The sequence below is a fragment of the Ambystoma mexicanum genome, chromosome 2p (genome assembly GCF_040938575.1).
Source record: "Ambystoma mexicanum isolate Mex_15411 chromosome 2p, UKY_AmexF1_1, whole genome shotgun sequence".
Lineage (NCBI taxonomy): Eukaryota > Metazoa > Chordata > Amphibia > Caudata > Ambystomatidae > Ambystoma > Ambystoma mexicanum.
Genome location: NC_090923.1, coordinates 638,689,948 through 638,708,293, shown reverse-complemented (window position 1 = coordinate 638,708,293; position 18,346 = coordinate 638,689,948). Strand labels below are relative to the sequence as shown.

The window sequence follows — 18,346 nt, the reverse complement described above, 5'->3', positions numbered from 1 at the left end:
TGGAAATGACTGAAAACGGGCGGTTAGAAGACATTTGTATCTCCTGCTTTTTGCTGGAGGTAAAACTCCAACTTACTGCCCAACCCATAATAGGGCAGCCCTTAAAGGTGACAGTAATATCGTTACCGCCACCTCCAAGGGCTACCGCCCAACTTGTGATGAAGCCCTTAAACTTTTTATGGACTTCAGGATCCATTATGCTTGTGGTAATGGGATGAGGAAGAGGGCCCAAGAGTCAATGAGGGTCAGAAATGCCATTGAAAGAAACCTGTGGTCTAGTTGTTTTGATACAAGGCACCTGAGTGGGACCTTTAAAAATGAAGATGAGATTCAGCTGCAGAGAGGTGGAAGCAGAAGGAGCAGGAGAAATGTCACTTTCCCAGGCCACCGCTTGGGGTCAGAGAGTTTGTAAAGGGGCTGGTGTGCAGGAAGGAAAGAAACCGGTATATGCAGGGAAGACGGGAGACCTGGAGAGCCGTGGTCGCAGAGAAGGGAGCAGCTGAGGCTCCCTGTGAGAGAGACCCAGACGGTGAGCAAACCAGAGAGGTCCCCGCGATGCAGAGATGCGGATGGGAACTGCTGCTATACAGCATCACCCGTGAGAAGGACGCCAAAGCCGCCCATAATTAACGGTGAGCTGGGAGACCGTGAGAAACAGGACTTAAGAAGGGGGAGGCCACCAGAAGTAAATGAAAGCATTACTACAACCCCTAGGTGGCAAACTACTAGAAAGCGAAAAGGGGCGCAATTTTCTTCTTATGAGAAGGCAAATTGGGAAAGCCTGTAAGGCATATTGCCAACAGGCAATATGCTATTTGAAAGAAGTGGAAGTGCAAGAAGGGGGATTTTATAACCTATATTGCCAACAACCAAGAGGGTACTTAAAAGAAGTGGAAGTGCAAGAAGTGGAAATGTATAACCTACGTTGCCAACAGCCAATAGGCTACTTAAAAGAAGCATAAGTGCAAGAAGGGAATAATTATCCACTTGTGAACAGTCAATTTGGGGAAATCTGTAACCCACAAGAACCGAGAGGTTGTCCAGAAGGAACAAGAAGGCAAAAGAGTCCTGTAAGCCATATTACCACCAAAGAAACCAACTGTAGTGCTAGGAGTTTTTCTTCCTGGCAGAAGAGGGAACCAGGAAAAGGATCTTTTAGTGTTAGTCCTGGCAGGTGAGTAGACCGGGAAAGAACCAGTTGATTGAACACCATAGGTTTGTGGTAAAAAGGTGTTGAAGAGACATTGAACAAAGTGTTGCTTTACCAAAGGTATTGGTCGTGCTATCCTTCAAAAGCATTTCAATGGAAGAATAATTGTGATTGCTTATTTACTGTCTGAAAAAGACATTAGGTGGAAGGGAACTATTGCTTTTGGTTTTTGAACCAAGTGTTTGTAGAAAATACATTTTCTTTATTCTTTATAATGACTAGAAAAGACGTGTTCTGTTGAACTGAACATTTCTTTGCTAAACCAGAACTTGTTTAAAGACATTCCTGACTTACTCTAAGGGAAGGGAGCTCAACCCTGGTCACAAGGAGTGTAGTCTAACATTTATGAATTTAAAGTTTGCAATGTTTTGTTTGAACTGGAAACAGCCAAATATGTCCTTGTTTATTGCATTGTATGTATTAGTGTAGGTTCAGAGATTGTTAAACACTAGGTCATCCTTCTTTAGTTTTAGTTACCGAGGCAGAGAGATTCTTGTTAAGAGCTTCACATTTAGCCAGCTTCACATTTATTGCTCCCACATTTTGGAATGCTCTCTCTCCATCTATCAAAGACAATCCATCTTACCTGATCTTCCGTAAAAAAACTCAAAACCATTATGTTCAACAAATACGCCTAACTGTATCCTACTTACCATTATTGCTGCAACCGTACTAATAATGGAACCCAGCGACTGCTCTATGTTCAACTGTCTTGTTCTTACCAATGTATAATGTAACCCAGCAACTGTTCTACGCCAATTGTCTTTTTTCTACCAATGTAACCTAGCGTTATGATACTTTCGAGTTGGGCGCTATCAACAAATGAAATAAATAAAAAATAAAAAAATAGGGAAAGATGGCCGTTTATCTCACCCTTTTTACTTGAATAAAATGGCAAACTTTGAGAAAACGATACCTCTGTGTCTGTCTCTCATTTCTGACCCCTCACAGTTTGCTCTACCTTCTTTTGTTGCCTCACTCTACAATAGTGTACTATGTGTGCCTGTATTTCAGGCCATGCCTTTGCTTCAATGACAACCACCTCATTCAAATCTGCTTGCACTTCTGGGGGAAGACCCTTAAGCAACATGTGATAAAAGACAGCTACATTCTTGTCCCATGCCTCTCTAGTCTCTAACCGCCACACCTCCTGTATCTGTTGAATGTAGTATGCAGGGTCCTCATCTGCTTTCATTGTACGGCACATGATAGAGTTTATATCAGACGTGTCTGGTATAGGTCCCTCAAAACCTTCCATACGTGTGCTAGACAGTTGTTTAATGGGGCACCATCATGGGTATTAAAGCGCAATTTTACTCCTTTATACCCAGCCTTCCTCCATATCTCATCTGCCTGTTCCACTAACAGGGCAGCAAACAAACTCTTCAAGTCCCCTATAGCTAACGTGATCGCTGCTGTCTTTGTTTCGGGGGCATAAATCCACTTGCCAGCTCCCACTGTAAGGGAGGAAAAGGTGCACATTAAGTTAAGTTATTCTGATCCATGTGGGGCCACGGCACATAAAGGGTCCTCCCTGCTCCCTTCTGTAGTAACAGGAACTTGTTCCTCGTTTTCTACTCTGGGAGGCTTTCTTCCTAGCCTTAACTGGGGCAGTTCACCCGAGCCGTGGCCTGAGCCACCAGCCCCATGTTGTTATGTCGTCCTGCTCATCTGTCTACCGCTCAACGTCCGCTTCTTCCTCTTGAGTATATACTGAGTCATAGTCTACACTATCACAGCATTCGGTCCTATTTTGTGGACCTTCTGGATCCTTCCCCGAATTGGGGGATTCCTCACTTGGGTCTACACTAAGATCTTTGATTGCTTTACTGTCGATCTTGAAGAGAATCTGTACCGCCCTTCACTCATCTTCTGTGCCTATCGCTGCACACTGCCCCTCCCCCTGTCTCTGCACCAGTTTCGCTAGCTGCTCTTCCGCCTTGGGCACTGCCGCCTCTAATTCTCAGCGGTATCATACAAAAATGTCACCCTCATTTGTGCGCCCCCACAGTCACTGCGACTTTGGAGGCACACCAAATGAGGGTGACATTTACTGCACCCAAGCAGAGCGGGGGTTGCAGATGTGTCCCCTGCTTACCATTTCGGAAAGCGGGAGACATGTAAAAAAAAAGAAAAAAAAGCACCCTGCGGCGTCAGCTCCAACCCACGTTAGTGGGAAGAGCTGACACCGCAGGGATCATAGAGTGCGGGGGGCACACGCAGAAGTGTGCCGCCCTAAAGGTAAGTGGAGCGGGAGGTTGGGAGGGGTAATGCAGGCCAGGGGAAGCGGGCACAGTGATCCATATGATCAGTGCGCCGCGCCGTAACTGCCGTCTGCATTTTTGCCGTTGCAGTTGTGGGCAGCGCACTGTTCACATAGATCCATTCTGGGCAAGCCTTATTTTCTCTTTCCATAATTAGTGAGTCTTGGGTAGCCTCCTCGTATTCCCCTGATGTTTCCTTTTTGTCACTTGGGAGTGAGAACTAGGGGTTGGTGTAACCTGCAGCGGGCTGTAAAGGAAAGAACGCACAGGGGGGCGGTGCAGTGGCCTGTGTGCGTACTTGATTGGCTCCCTCTTTACTGCCGTCAGGGGCGTTCTCTTCCTCTTCAACCATTTTCCACATTTCAAGAATACTCTGCCTATTCCTCACCTTTTTACTCTTTGTAAGTTGACAACAGATATGTATACATATGTTCCAATACATTTTCATTATGCAGGCCCTCCTTGGGCCAAAGCTTAAACAATGTGCCTGCAGTTCCCTAAACCCACTCTTGGTGTTACTTCAGGATTTTCTCTTTACATTGCAGAACTATTTTGCACATGTGCTCCAACGGTTCCAACCCCACGCAAAACAAAAACTCCATAGACAACTGTACCTGCAGCATCTTATTTCAATAACTCACAACACACCAATAAACCAATTGCTTACACAAATATAAATACAGCTGACCCTGAAACACTGCCACTTACACACAATCGCCACAAAATGCCTCCCCACAACCACCTTCATATAGACAATGTGCTAACAATGCCTACTAATCACTACCTCTATATACATGCCGGCTTCTGATACCTGCAAGAAAAAACACATTTATATACACAATGATGTAGATCCTTCCTCTGCCTCCTTGCCTTGAGGCGAGGGAACTCGTCCTCTCTTCATAGGACCATCACTTTGTATACAGCTCTGTCTTTCTCTGTTTTAAGAGGAGCTTCCCCACATCAATTGTTCACTTTAACTACTCTATATGATGTCATTTTTCCCCACGGGGGGAGCTTCACCTCAATGCTAATCAAACACACTCTGTTGTCTTTCCTCGTCTTCGAGAAGTTCTCTTTTCTGTTAAAATAGCAATTTACAAGCAATAACAAAAAATATCAACAGCAGTGTTTCATGCAGAAAGTGCACTCACGTTCTATGTGTTCACTGAGTTACCCTGCGGCCTCGTCCCCTGCAAACTGCCTGCACAGTCCAGCCTGGCAGCCCACACTTTAGGGACCAGACAAACATTCAGAATAATACAGCGTTTGCTCACCTCTCTGTTTATGTGCACAGAAACTGCTCTCGGAAGGCAAGGCTCTGTGGCCCAGGCCGTGTGGCTAGGGGACCCTGTGCATCGTCAGGAGGCACTTGAAATAACGTCAGGGTCACCAAAAATGTACGGTGAGGCAAAAAACCAATTGGAAAAATCAAGCAATAATGGAGTACACAATTTGCAAAGAAAACAGCTTTAACACATGCAAATTACGGCCGTGAGGGTCAATCAGCTCCTTCAACCTGAAAACGCTGTTTACCTGCCAACATTAGGTATTTAAAGACAAAAACCACATAATTGTAATACATTTCAAGTATCAGGTACATATTAATCACACGTTCCCCATTGGCCCTATGACCTAATCATGCAGTCAGCAGAAAATACTTCATCCTGATTGGCTTAAATTATACATGTAACATTGACTAAATTGGCATGCCCTCATTGGTCAAAGCAAATTCATGTAACTTCTGATGTGTAGTCCCACCGAACCAACCCAGTCATGTAGTGAGTGTTAACAGTGAAGTCAGCAAATTAGACACAGTAATATCCTCTACCATGAGCTAAGTCAATTTGGCACTGCAGATAGTTCCCAGGCCTTGTAGTAGTTCAATCTACAACACTTCTTGCAACGCCCGTTTTGAAACATGTTGCTATCCCTAGCACACATTCTTCTGCCTATCTCTTGGGAACCAGGTGGCTTTATAAAACACGTAACTTGGGCTCCACTCTTTGGAAATGAATTTCTCAAATGTATTTGTGCTGCCATTCTATTACAGGTGTAGTTGTCCCAACACTCCCTAGGGGACAGTGTAACCACAATCTAGTTTGGCGCATTTGCAATGTTTCCACTGAAGGCCTTGTTCATTCCAAAATATGTCCTTCACAGCTATTGTACTTATCTATCGTCATCAACACAAAACGAAATCCTACATTTCACTCCAAGCTCCTGAGAACAGCTAGGCCCTGCAACAATAACTCAAATGTGTGCTGCACCTCACCCTTCTTCCAAGGACCTTGGCATGCTGGAAACTCACTGGGGGAAGCAGGAGCAAAGTTTAATTAAATGGAACAACAGAGGCTCAAATCTACGACCTAGTGCACTAAATGACAGACATCTACATACTCAGACATCTACATACTCTGACGGGGCCTAGTTCAAGTTGGCAAGAATCAGGCTAATGTGGCGAGAGGCCCTTATGCTTATGGGGACTGGTAACAATATGTTTTGCTGGCCTGAAATCCTGTGACAAATGACAGAATACTAACACCAAAAATGACCAAATCTTCATGCTAATAGACCTTCTGCAGCTTGTTTCCCTCCACGTTTAGGGCATTCCACCTGCAACCTAACAATTCTCAGCAGCTTCAGAGATGGCAATACACAGGGTATAGGAGTACTTGGCCAGGGTGCAAGCAGCATTCATAGCATGTAAGGCCAAGCTGCCAAAAACAACGTCATTGCACCCAAAAGCACCCACATATACTTCCTGTCAGTGGCAAAAGAGGTGAAAGTAGCTGATTTCATCCCTGCATCACCAGAAAGTCCAGAGTCAGGTGTGTGGATAAGAAGCCCAGAGCTGGTCTGTACTTCCTTGCAATGTCCCAATCCACAGCCAGAGTAGAGGCCAGCTTTTCCCATGCAGCTATCATCACGGAGCATTCACAAAAGGACAAAAGGCATTGTTCCAAAATATACTTAAGATCAAATTTGACCAACTTTGAAGTCACAGGCAACTGTAGAGCGTTAACCACCTTGCCAGCTGTCCTCTGGAACACCATATGAGGCTTTCTATAAGCAGATGCCTGAATAGAATCAAACTACATGTATGTGTCCAAACCACTAGCATCCCACAAGTTTGAGGCCTGTTCAGCCCCGGACCATCATGCCCACAGAACTCTGGGAAGGCCTCCACCTTGGTTGAATCCAAGGGCTCCAGACCATTATCTTCACATGAGCAGAACTCATCCAATTGTGTCTCAACACGAGAGCGGTGTTCCCCCCCATATCCTTCTCAACAGCACGTGCCATCTTTGAGGCTCCTCTTCCATGATGTAAAGGCTTTATGTTGGGTTCAGAAATGGAGATCTGCCTCAAACAATGCCTGCAGGGCTTAATGCTCACATCTGTATTCGGCATGAGACAGTGAAAATTAGCATAGGCGCTAGTGGAGCACCTGGGCAGAGTTTTAATTATGCATAAAAAAGAAACTGGGGTCATGGGGTGGACCGTGGCTTCATATATACTGTTCCCGTCATCATGTCTGGCATCAGGGGCATGCAAATGAGTCAAGCAGCAACTAAACAGAGCAGCAATGTGCCCCCATGGTGGCTGAATAATTTTACGAAAGCAGCTGTGCTGAAGACAGATATCTAGGCTGAGGAATGACAAAATCAATTTCCAACAGGGCTTTGAAATAGATTCAGCTTTTTTTCACAGTGTCTCCTAACAGATATAGAGTTCATTACTCCGATATTGCATCCTGGGTACCAGTTTCCTGTCAGCCTGTCTGAGTTTCCTGTGAGAGATGTAGATGCAGATAGATCTCAGTCAAGAAGCACTTACATTCCAAAACTGTAGGCATGGATGTTCTGACCCATTAGGTTGTGCTAAAGAGGCAAAATAGGTATGCTAGTGTTCAAGTCAAACCTCCCTCATTGTAATAGTATTCTGTTGGGGGAGTGTCTGTAAAATTGGGTGCCCACTTTTTGGAGGAGTAGGAGAGAAGTAGAGTAATTAGCCCCTCTGTTAATGAAGGAGCCCGTCCTACAATGATATACAACCGGATATATGGGGCAACATACTCACCTGCGGAAGATAATTTTCAGTATCATGAGGTAGAGACAACACTTAGTGTGCAGAGTAATCTGCTCTTCTCATTGCTCATGACCACCGTTTCACTACAAATTAACACACTCTTCAAATTAGTGCAAACCTGTATACTGGCATTAAACATTGTGGTCATGTAATCGAGTACATGCTTCCTCTTTACAGCTAGGCAATTAGTCTTCGAAGCACGAAAGATGGTCTTAAGCTTGGGGATATCGATGTGGCTTGTGGATCCTGCAAGTATAGTATGCCTAGGATTTCTAGAGAACTTAAAGTGTCTCTCCTTGCATACTTCGATAAGTCTCTTATCATGAATGCGTCTGAAACTGCTCTTGGAAGGTGATCTCTCGAAGAAGATTGGGGTCTATGGACCAACAAGTTATTTGTGGTCAAAGGCCCTTTGTTGTCTTTTTAGAACTGTGGATAGCATACAGTTGGGAGTAAAGTAGACACAGAGGGACATTGGGCCTCATTACCAGTATGCCGGTAATCCTGCCGGTGCTACCGGTGGGTTGCCGCCGCACTCGTAACATTTTACTGGCATCTGATTTCCCAGTGCCACCGGTACATTACAAGTCCGGCGGCCCGGGAAGTCAGGTGCCAGTAAAATGTTAGTCCCCATTCCCATAGAGTTCTATAGGACTCTATGGGAGTGGGGACTCGGAAGCGCCGGCACCGTTGTTAATGGTGCCGGCGCTTCCATGAAGAGTCTGCCTACCGTGGCCGCTGCACCCGGCAGGGTCAGACTTGGCGGGTACAGTGGCCCTGGCAGGCAAACCCATAGTTTGCCAGTCCAGAAACAGGGGTGCCATTGATCTGCCTGGCACCCTTGTTTCCGGACTAGCAAACTTGTAATGAGGCCCATTGTGTTTCAGAACATATTAACTGCATAAACTGTAAAGGAAGGAGGCAGACTTACTCCATTTTCTCTGCTTTTTAAAGAGGATTTGTAAGAAATTCTGACCAATGCTGGGTTTAAGCAGCTGTTTCAGCCCACCCACTTGGGTCAGTCGACATTCAACTCTATGACAGAAAGCCAAAATAATCCCTTGTCTCAAGGACATAGGCTAGAAGAACCAAAGCTTCTCAAGTTGCCGCTCAGAGTTTTATCATGTGACTTTGCCAAATGTCCTCAAACCAGTGCTGCGGAGGAGGCCATGAGCAGAAGGAGCCCCTCCCATTTCAGGCTGAGCACTGACCTGGGGTGGAACTGGGCATCACCTCACCACATCAGAGTAGATGATCAGTATTAAAAATGGACTATAAATCCCCCCCTTCTGGAACTTGAAAGGAAAAGATAGAGGAATCTGCGATGAACTTAAGAAACATAGGACAGAGGTAGTTGTGTTTAACAGGGTGGGAGTAAAGTGGCCAGATCATTTTTGGGTCATCCTCTGGCAGATGCTGGTGCTTCATTTTGAGGTCCAAATCTGTTTTACTGAAGTGCTGCTAAGCTTCTTGTGTCTTTCTTGCTGTAAGAGTGAGTGAGGGGGAAGCCTATGCAGAAACCAGAATCCTTGGACCCAGGGACTAGTTAGTTTGTTCAAGGGCTTAATAGCCCCCTTGAGATGTGATGAAAAGTGATGAAGCCAGTGGGAGGTACTCTTGCCACCTCAAAGAGGCCCCCGGACAGAGTTAATCGAAAGCAGATGAGCTCCCTGGGGAGCTGGCAAGCTAAGGCTGCCATTCACTCTGGCTGTGCTGTGTCGACACTCTGTGAATACACACAGAATAGATTTGGGGAAGAGAAATATATATAAGTAATATATCTAAGTAATAAAGAACTTAATTTATTTTTTATCTATTCCAAGTAACTTACAAAAAATACGGTGACAGGACATTTCGTTTTTTTGCTTTGACATAAGCTAACTAAAACGTAGAAGTGAAATCCAAGGATTAATTTCATCCAAGGGAATGTAGAGTTCAAATAATATTTGTAAACTAGGGTGTATTAGAGTGATGAAAGAGTCTGTTCTCAAAGAAGTGTTGTAAAGGGGAATTATTCAGCACACTTGTTAACTTTAGAAATGTGCAAAATGTTTGTAGGATAACTTTTTATATGTTGTCAGGTTCATTTATGAGCCACAGCTCTTTTAAAGAAAAGTCAAACAAATGATAGGCTACAAGGGTTGGTCAGTGAGTAGATTCCTTTGGGATGGTCTCTGAAAGACACGATGGGTAGAGGATATATGAATTATATGTTGGATCCTGTCCCCTTGTTAAAAGCATTTCTAGCCAAGGCACAATACATATGTGGGTGGGAGGCTTGGAAAGTTTGCTTGATATTCCAACTTTTATTTGAAAGTTTTTTTTCTTCATAATTCATGTTCTGTCAAATGGTTGTAGGCACATGTGTATAATTTGGAGCAACTCCCTCCCTTCTCATACCACATTGAGCCCAAACCTACAACATCTCATCCTCCTCCCAACACCTGTTTTTTTTAAATCGAAATCCTCTGCTTCTTGGTTCACTTTTGGTATCACCATCCCCTTTATTCGGAACAGTTGCGATGTGGTGACATGGGTGGGTATGTTCCAGTGTCAACAATTAGACAGGAACAAAGGATGTATGATCCTTTATATTAAAGCCTTCACTCTAATGATGTGCTCTCCTTCAGATACAGCCTTTGATTACTACATCAAGACTAAGATAGTCAGTATTGCTCTGTGGATGCAGATGATTAAATATGGTGAGGATCTTCTCTCTCTCGCTTCAACGGTGGTTATGCATCTTGTGCTTGCATGCGGTCTTAACAAAAATAAATCAACATGCAAGAGACAAGTGGCCAAAATGCAGCTATTCTGTGTGCATCAAAGAGATCATGGTGCCACATGATGTGAGACATTATGGAATGATGTTCTATAACCATATGAATGCACTGGGTTAGTGATATACGTTGTAATTCACAGGCACAAAAGCAGACAGCCCCCACCTGCACATCTGCCACATCCTGCTGTCCGACTCTTCCCACAAGCGATTCAATGCTATCCTGTCCAAAGCCTGTGGAGCCTCTGTAATTCACTGTGGAAAGAAATGTAGATCGAAGGTTTTCGGCCAATAAATAAACACCAGCAGCCTCCCAAGAAAAAGAGATGGGAGATGTTCTGTTTTTGGCAACATAAAATGGTGAAGAATTTGAGGGATTAAGAGTAGTGCTCTCGAGTAATAGCACACCACTGGCTTGCGTCTTGCCTTCGGCACACAGCATGCTATCTAACACCAATCCTTCCTTTACTTTGTACCGGCACCAAACAGTGGGCACCTGTTAAACATATTGAGGCTCTAACAGCTGTGCACCAAGCTAAATCACATCCATCATTTCTTTATGTATTCACAACCAGTATACATATGTGTAAATTGCTTGACTTACCCATTAAGACGGCAAAGCCCAGACAGCAAAACACAGCTGGTGCCAAATCCCACGTGGCACCAAAGACAGAATGTGGGCCACCTAAAAGCAAAGCATAAAGAGGGTCAGGCAGAGCATTCCCCAGTCCCCACAAACAAACAGTTGGGAGATTACACATACACACATTCATAGGACAAAATGAGACGAGCAAATTAGGACAGAAGGACAATCAACAGCGTTAATTACACATTTAAAACTGGTTTGCCTAAGAGTTATTTGGACTATTGTGTCTTTACAAGCAAGGCTGCCCTTATCTACCATTAAATAGATTCCATAAGGGAGAATACAAAGCAAAACTTCTTCCACAGAGAACATCAAGACCCCAACCCGTGTTCTAAACCAGAATAAACTAAACTGGAATGCAGAAACTCCCATATGCATCTGATAGTTCCAGTGTAGATGAATGCTACACAAAAATGCATAACATACCATTGTTTTGCATCTTCTAACAAAATAGATAGTATAACATATAAAAAGAAAAAGAACACATATACAGCTGACATATGTAAATACAGTTCTCATTAAAGGTCTGTGAATATTTTGTTGTAAGAAAAATAACCTGTTTCAACTATGAATTTAAACTGGCCCGCAACATTACCCCCAAGTCCTTCCTCCATGACCCAGTCTTGCTTACTATGTATGGGGACCAAGAATAGGACTAGTGGTAATGAAGATGACCAATAGGTTATCTGGGCATTACTCCCGAGTCCCAGTCTAATAAGCAGAGCTGGGAGGAGGAAGAGTAGGAATAAAATTAATGAAGATACTGGAAAGAAATCTGGGAATTATTCCTTGCATGTCTTCCACATTCACAAATCACAGGCAGCGTTATATCTTCACTTGGTTGTTGAGAGATTTCTGAGCCACTATGCCTGCAGGTTGGTAACAGTAAAATCAATCTGAATCTCGGACAAATTTAAAGTAGCTATTTTTGGGTTAAATGATCTTTCCAGTTCAATTAATTACAGTATAGGAACATTATCCAAATGCATTTAACTTGTCAACTCCATGGGGTGGTATTGTTTTGAGAAAAATGAAATCACACTATTAAATTTAATGAGGCAAAATATTTCAAAGTCTCCCTCCTAATTTAAGTCAGCTAAAATATAAATTGCTGCATAACGATCGTGGACGTGATCGAATGTCACACCGCTCCCAAGCCCAACAAAAAGATGCTCCACCATCAAGACAGAGGTAGAACAGGATGAGTTGTAAGATGGGATGAGCTGTTTCCCTATACATTAAAAAAACACCCAGAGTAAAATCCTTCTTTACGTTGCAGCAACGGAATGGGTTCTATGTTTCACACGTTTCTGAATTTCTTCCTCCAACATGGTGTTTAGGATATGGAGAATTGGAATCGCAGTAAAATATAGGGTCCGGACAAGTGGTATCTTGCTGGTAGAGCAGAAATGCCCTCTGAAACGTTGAAGATATTATAAGTTCCTCACTGCAGTGACTAACGTACTCTTAGTCATTGGTCCCCTTTCCTCCATACTGCGTGGGCATCCCTTCCTAGGTACGGGAGACAGAACCTTTTTAATCAGAAAAAACCTTCTTCCCCTTTAAATTTAGAGGCATGCAGGGGTGGGGCCCTGGGAGCATGAGGTACCCTGACTCTGCCCACCGGCGTCACACCTCAGTCCCCATTGACACGTCGACAATATTTAACATTGCCTAATGACACCAGTATTATTAGGGGGGAGGATGGTGGGACGTATGGAGGAAAGGGGACTAAGTACTAAGAGTATATTAGTCACTACGGTGAGTAACTTATAATTACTCTTACGTCCCGTCCCCTTTCCTCCATACTGCATGGGCGATTACAACTCAATGTAGCCGCAGGGTGGAGAGGAGACCCTCCTTAAGCAAACAGGTTCCTTAGAACAGCGTGTCCGAAGGCCGCGTCTGATTTAAGGCCAGCGTCCAAACAGTAATGCTTACAGAAAGCCGAATGGGTGGCCCAGGTCGCTGCCCTACTGATGACCTGCCATGGAACTTGCCGTTGGAATGCAATGGCCGTGGCTTTGGCCCTGACAGCGTGGGCGTGCATGTTAGCTGGCAGCGGCTTTTGCTGCCACTCGTAGGCCTCCTTAATGGCTGCAACCATCCACCTTGCAATAGAGGCCTTGGATGCTTGATACCCAGGCGTAGATCCCCCGAAGGTGACAAACAGTGTGTCCAACTTGCGGAAGTCCTTGGTCCTGTCCAGATATAATTTCAGAGCGTGCCTGACATCCAGACAGTGGAAGACTCTCTGAGCCTCGGCCTTGGGATCAGCAAAGAACATAAAACAATTTCCTCGTTTAGATGGAAAGAGGAGGGTACCTTAAATAGGAATGCAGGGTGAGTCCGCAAGACTACCTAATCCCTGTGAAAAGTGGTATAGGGTTCTCAGGCCACCAGAGCCTGGATCTCACTGACTCTGCGAGCTGAGTTGAGGCCCACTAATAAAGCTGTTTTAATGGTGACCAACCTGATGTCCGTGGATGCCATTGGCTCGAAGGGTTTGTGCGCCAAGGCGCCCAACACCTCACTGAGGTGTGGCTTCCTGATGGGCTGGTAAAGCCTGGATAGGCCCTCCAAAGGTTTTGTGACTATCGGGTTGGAAGATGAGTAAACGTCCTCCTTCAAATTTCTGTAGGCCCCTATTGCCGACAGATAGGTTCGGCATGTGTCCACCTGTACATCTGAGTGCGCAAGGTCTGCCGAGAAGGAGAGCACATCATCCAACGTGCACGTAAGGGGGTCGATCTCCTTAGAGTACGCCCAATGACAGATCCTTGTCCATTTACTCTTGTATTGGCTCCTGGTAGCCCTGCTCCTGGCGCCCTCAATGATCTCTAGGTTAGCCTGTGATAGGCTCAGGTGCTTGAGGGAGACCTGCTCAGGAACCACGCTGCAAGGGCTAACGTCTGTGAGGCGGGGTGGATGATCCTGTCCCCCTGCAGGGACAGGAGATGGGCTGGTCCCATCAGAAGGTGTATGGGTGGTCTGTCGATGAGGCTGATCAGCTCGGAGAACCACAGTCTCGCCGGCCACCATGGAGCTATCAGAATGATGCTGAGGTGACAAGAGTCCTTCATCTTGCGAGTCACCCTGTGGACCGGAGGCGTGGGGGGAAAAGCATAGGCTTTCATGCCGTCCCACCGTATCTGTAAGGTGTCGCCCAGGGAACCAGGAAACTGCCCCTGCCAGGACGCAAACTGTTGGCACCAATCTACCCACTATCAGTAGAAGACGTAAAGGGGACAGGGGCACCCACGGATAATGGAGGATATACCGGCATCAGAGTCACCACCAAAGTAACAAGCGGCTTAATCAACATAGATGTATAGCAGAGGCTTGCACAGGCATCTTTGTCAAAAAATCCTGAACAGATGCTGCAGAAGATGATGTATCAGCATGGGTGAGGGTTGAGTCAATATCATGAAAACATCTCATGACAGGAGCCATCATAAATTACTTACATTTGTTCAGATGATTGTCTTACTGCTGTGAAGAGTGCAGCCCTGAGATGGTAAAGGAGATGGTAGAGACAGGCCCGGATGATTTGGATTTAGTGTGATATGTTGTGACTCTGCATGTATGTTACTGTTCCTGCAACTTGCAGGACATAGGGAGTCCGAAGAACTAACAAAGTAGTGGCACAAACCAACCAATGAACCATTGATTTGAGTATGCAACTGAAGTGAGCCGTAAAAACTAAGAAGATTAAAAAGGAGGTAGCTGTGAACATTAGGAGGTTGAGGGTGAAGGTGGAATAGAGGGAGAGACGCAGTGGCTAGTTGTAATGAGGAGGTTGGAAATAACATGAAGGGATTACCTTAAACACTTTGAAACACATGAAGGGCCACTCAGATGCTATTCATTCAATAAAACTACATCAATCAATGGGGGCTGCAATCTGCTGCCAAAATGGATGCCTGTCAGTTCAACACAGTGCAAATGCTCTGTGTTATAGACAAGGGCAGACAAGTGCACATGAAATGTGAAGCTGTTGATAAGGTCCTACACAAATATAAAATATATAACCCCAAAAATGAAATGAGTACTCATGCAGCTCCTAGAAGGGAGTTGTTAAAAAAAACAAATGCTATTCAAGTGCTTCAATCCAAAATATGTACTGACCGTGTGGGTAAACAACCAGAGGAAATGGTACTGCTCCATCAGTTTGTTGAGGGGTGAGCAGGATGCCCTCAAAGTCCAAGTCAGCTGTTCAGGACAAAAACATAGAAGTGACAATTGGAGTATGTATATAGTCACATTTAAACAAGAAAATGTATGTCAAACAGGAATAACAGTATGCCTTCTCTCATTAATACCTCATTTTGGTTTGGACTCTAGTGAGGTACATATGCTACAAGAGTATTTGGAGAGACAAGGACAATGTGGTGGCAGAAAGATCTGCACGTGTCCTTAGGGAACATGCTTGTGTCTCACAGTTGGCGCTTTAGTACCACCATTAGTTCTAGCTGATAGATGGTGCTTTCGAGCCACCTAGCAAGGCTACCTAGTTTTGACTCATACGTGGCTTTTTTAGCACCAACATTAGCTTTTGCTCATGTGTGGTGCTTTAGTGCGTGCGTGAGTGAAGAATATTCCCTTAGATATACAGTATGTGGGGCGCAAAGAAGAGTACAAACTGAAAGAGCCAGGGAGACACATAAGGCTGGGTTAGTGCAGGCACACTGTGCTTCTCTACCATCTAGGTCCTCCTTTAGCCATGGTTTTCTTTCCTCAGGACTGGGGTGGGGGAGGGGGGGTTATGGTTTGGGAGGGAGATGCCTGTGTGTCCAAAGGAGTTCACCTTTAGAAACATCAAAACTGTTGTCTTTGCCAATGCATATTTCATGTGTTACTGGATGACAAGGCTACCATTTTTTTTAAATGGATATCGACTGGGGGCGTGGCTTGAAGCCATGGCGGACGGACTGGCTCTGTGAGAGCTCCCAGCCATGGCCACGCATCCAGCAATGATGCCCCAGTGATAGTGCGACCGACTTAGTAAGAAGCAGCGCATACTGACGCAGAGATGTTGGGGAGCAAAATGACCACTTTCTGAGGTCCAACGCTGAGGGGAACCTGAAGTTTGGAGGTGCCTGCTGCAGAGCGGGAAACGGCGCCGGCCCCCATCCCCAAAATGTCAGTCATCTCAGTGCAAAGCCTGTCATCCAAGCCAGCAAAGACACGTAACGCCAACCTCAGAGGTCCTGCAAGGCTACAGGGACAGGCGCCCAATAATCTGAATGCTGACAAGCAACCCGAGGTCCTACGAAACGATCCACAGGCGCGGCCCAGCCACAACAAACACTGTGGGCTGCCCTGTAACCCGGCGGGTGGCATCTCTCGCACGGAGCCTCCGGTCCCCACCACGTAGAGGCAGGGGTGCATGGTCCTGTGCAGCCCGCCCTCCCCTGTTCACCCGCTCCTGCTCAGGGGGTCCAAACACGCAGCAGCAGAGCCACTGGGGGCCTTAAACTGAGCGCCCATGCCCCCTCTCACCACGTAACAAAATTCAGCTGGAGTAGCGGCAAGGGACCCTACCGCGCTGGGAGCAGTCCCCGCCGGACCAGAGGGAGAGAGCGCTCGCCGTAGCCCGGCTGGGGCCCAGGAACAACGTGACTGCCCCGGACACCGAGAGCTGCCAAACAGGCCCAGAACCCTCCTCCCCCACATCCCGACCCCCGAACCCACCGGCGTGGGACCGCTACTCCCCTCCACCAGCCAAAGAACCCTCTCGCCCCATGTAAGCAGACAGCCCCGAAAACAAAGCAGTCAGCCCAAATGGCGGGAAACGGCTGCGGCGCCCGGAGTGGCAGTTCTCCCCTCATAAACCCCCGCAACAACAGAAGCACGAGCCCATAGCCTTGGTGGAAGGTAAGGCGGCACCTGCCACACCGGGGTGAACAAACAATCTGACTTTCGGCAGCGGAGCACTGCCCTGACAAGGGAACTATTGTAGGCAATCTAGACCTGGGGGTGGCTCTGGCAAGAACCCATGGTGTCACCATGACTTTGCACTAACTGAGGATTCCCACACCACCCACAGGAAAGGAAAGAGTGCAGTAGGGCGGGGAATAGGTGAAGCCCCCAAGTAAAGCGCTCTTGCCCAACACGAGAGTTGAGTGACCCGACCAACTCATCAAGAGACATTACCCCCCCAGGGACCACATTCTGCAGACCCGCATCCCGCAGACCCGCATCAACCCGTCTCCAGAGGTGGGACTGGGGAGCCGATGGCCCAAGAGCGCGTCAGAAAACAAGAACTCAGAAGGAGCTCACCCAGCCCTCGGGCGGCCACCGTTAAACCACCCCGCAGCCGGCACCTTATAAGGCAGTGAAAAACAACTCAAAACACAAACACGAGCCCACTAGGGTCCCACTGGACCAGAGCCGCTGCCATGCCTCATAATGTCTAGGAACCCCAAGCCAGCAAAACAAACAGACATTGCAGCCTTACTCACCACACCAATGGCAGAGAAAGCCAAAAAAGGAGAGTGCAATGAAGGCGCTACAGCAGGCTCCATCCCAGAGGCGGCCCCGGAACAGATGGCGAAAACAGTCACCAAAGCCAATCTACAAGACCTCCTCACAGCAATCACTAAGGAATACCAAAGGCGGACGGACGAAGTGAAAAGCAAAATCACATCCCTGGATAAGAGAGTGGGGGAAATTGAGGCTAGAAATGAAGAGATAGAAACCAATATCTACGAGCAAAACTTTGAAATTGGGGCAGGCACGGACAGGATCGCAGCTCTAGAGGCCAGATGTGATGCCCTCAAAGCCAAACAGGAGGATGCAGAAAATAGATTGAGACGCAACAACATTCGCATGAGGGGGATCCCTATCTCTGTCTCTGACGGCGATCTGGACCAATACGTAAAAGACCTGTTCCGCTTCATCATAACTTTGCCAGACGAGGCCCCCCTGGAGCTCGACAGGGTGCATAGAACCCGGGAAAGATAAAATTCCTCCTCTCCCCCATACGCCCTGGCCCGAGTGCACTTCTTCCGAGTCAAAGAGGAGATTATGCGGGAGGCCAGAAGCTCAGCCCAAATTCACTTCAGAGACGCTGCAATATCTGTGTACCAGGATTTGGCGACAATAACTATGGCAAAACAGAAAGCCCTAAAGCCAATGGCAGAATGGCTCTCCGAGAAGAAAATAATATACCGGTGGAGCTTCCCTACGGCCCTGGCCTTCACCTGGGAGAGTAGACCACAGCTGATCTCCTCCCCTAGAGAAGCAGAAAACTTCATGAATCCCGAGGCCGGGGATGAGGAATCCAGCAGAGCGGCGCCCGACCCCGGAGACGCCAGGCGAGAACCCCTGAACTCATGGTCCCGAGTCGAGAGCGG

At 46.5% G+C, this 18,346-nt stretch overlaps 1 protein-coding gene across 3 annotated transcripts in view; it reads right to left on the bottom strand.

Moving 5' to 3' along the window:
* LOC138566633 (acylamino-acid-releasing enzyme-like) overlaps nt 1-18,346 on the bottom strand; it is a 1,029,593-nt gene that overhangs the window by 177,815 nt on the left and 833,432 nt on the right. For all 3 annotated transcript variants that reach the window (XM_069644173.1, XM_069644175.1, XM_069644174.1), the window contains 3 exons: nt 15,117-15,200; nt 10,947-11,027; nt 10,509-10,597 (listed from right to left, as the gene is read on the bottom strand). In XM_069644173.1, the coding sequence (XP_069500274.1) occupies nt 10,509-10,597; nt 10,947-11,027; nt 15,117-15,200 (254 nt within the window). The remainder of the gene's footprint in view (nt 1-10,508; nt 10,598-10,946; nt 11,028-15,116; nt 15,201-18,346) is intronic.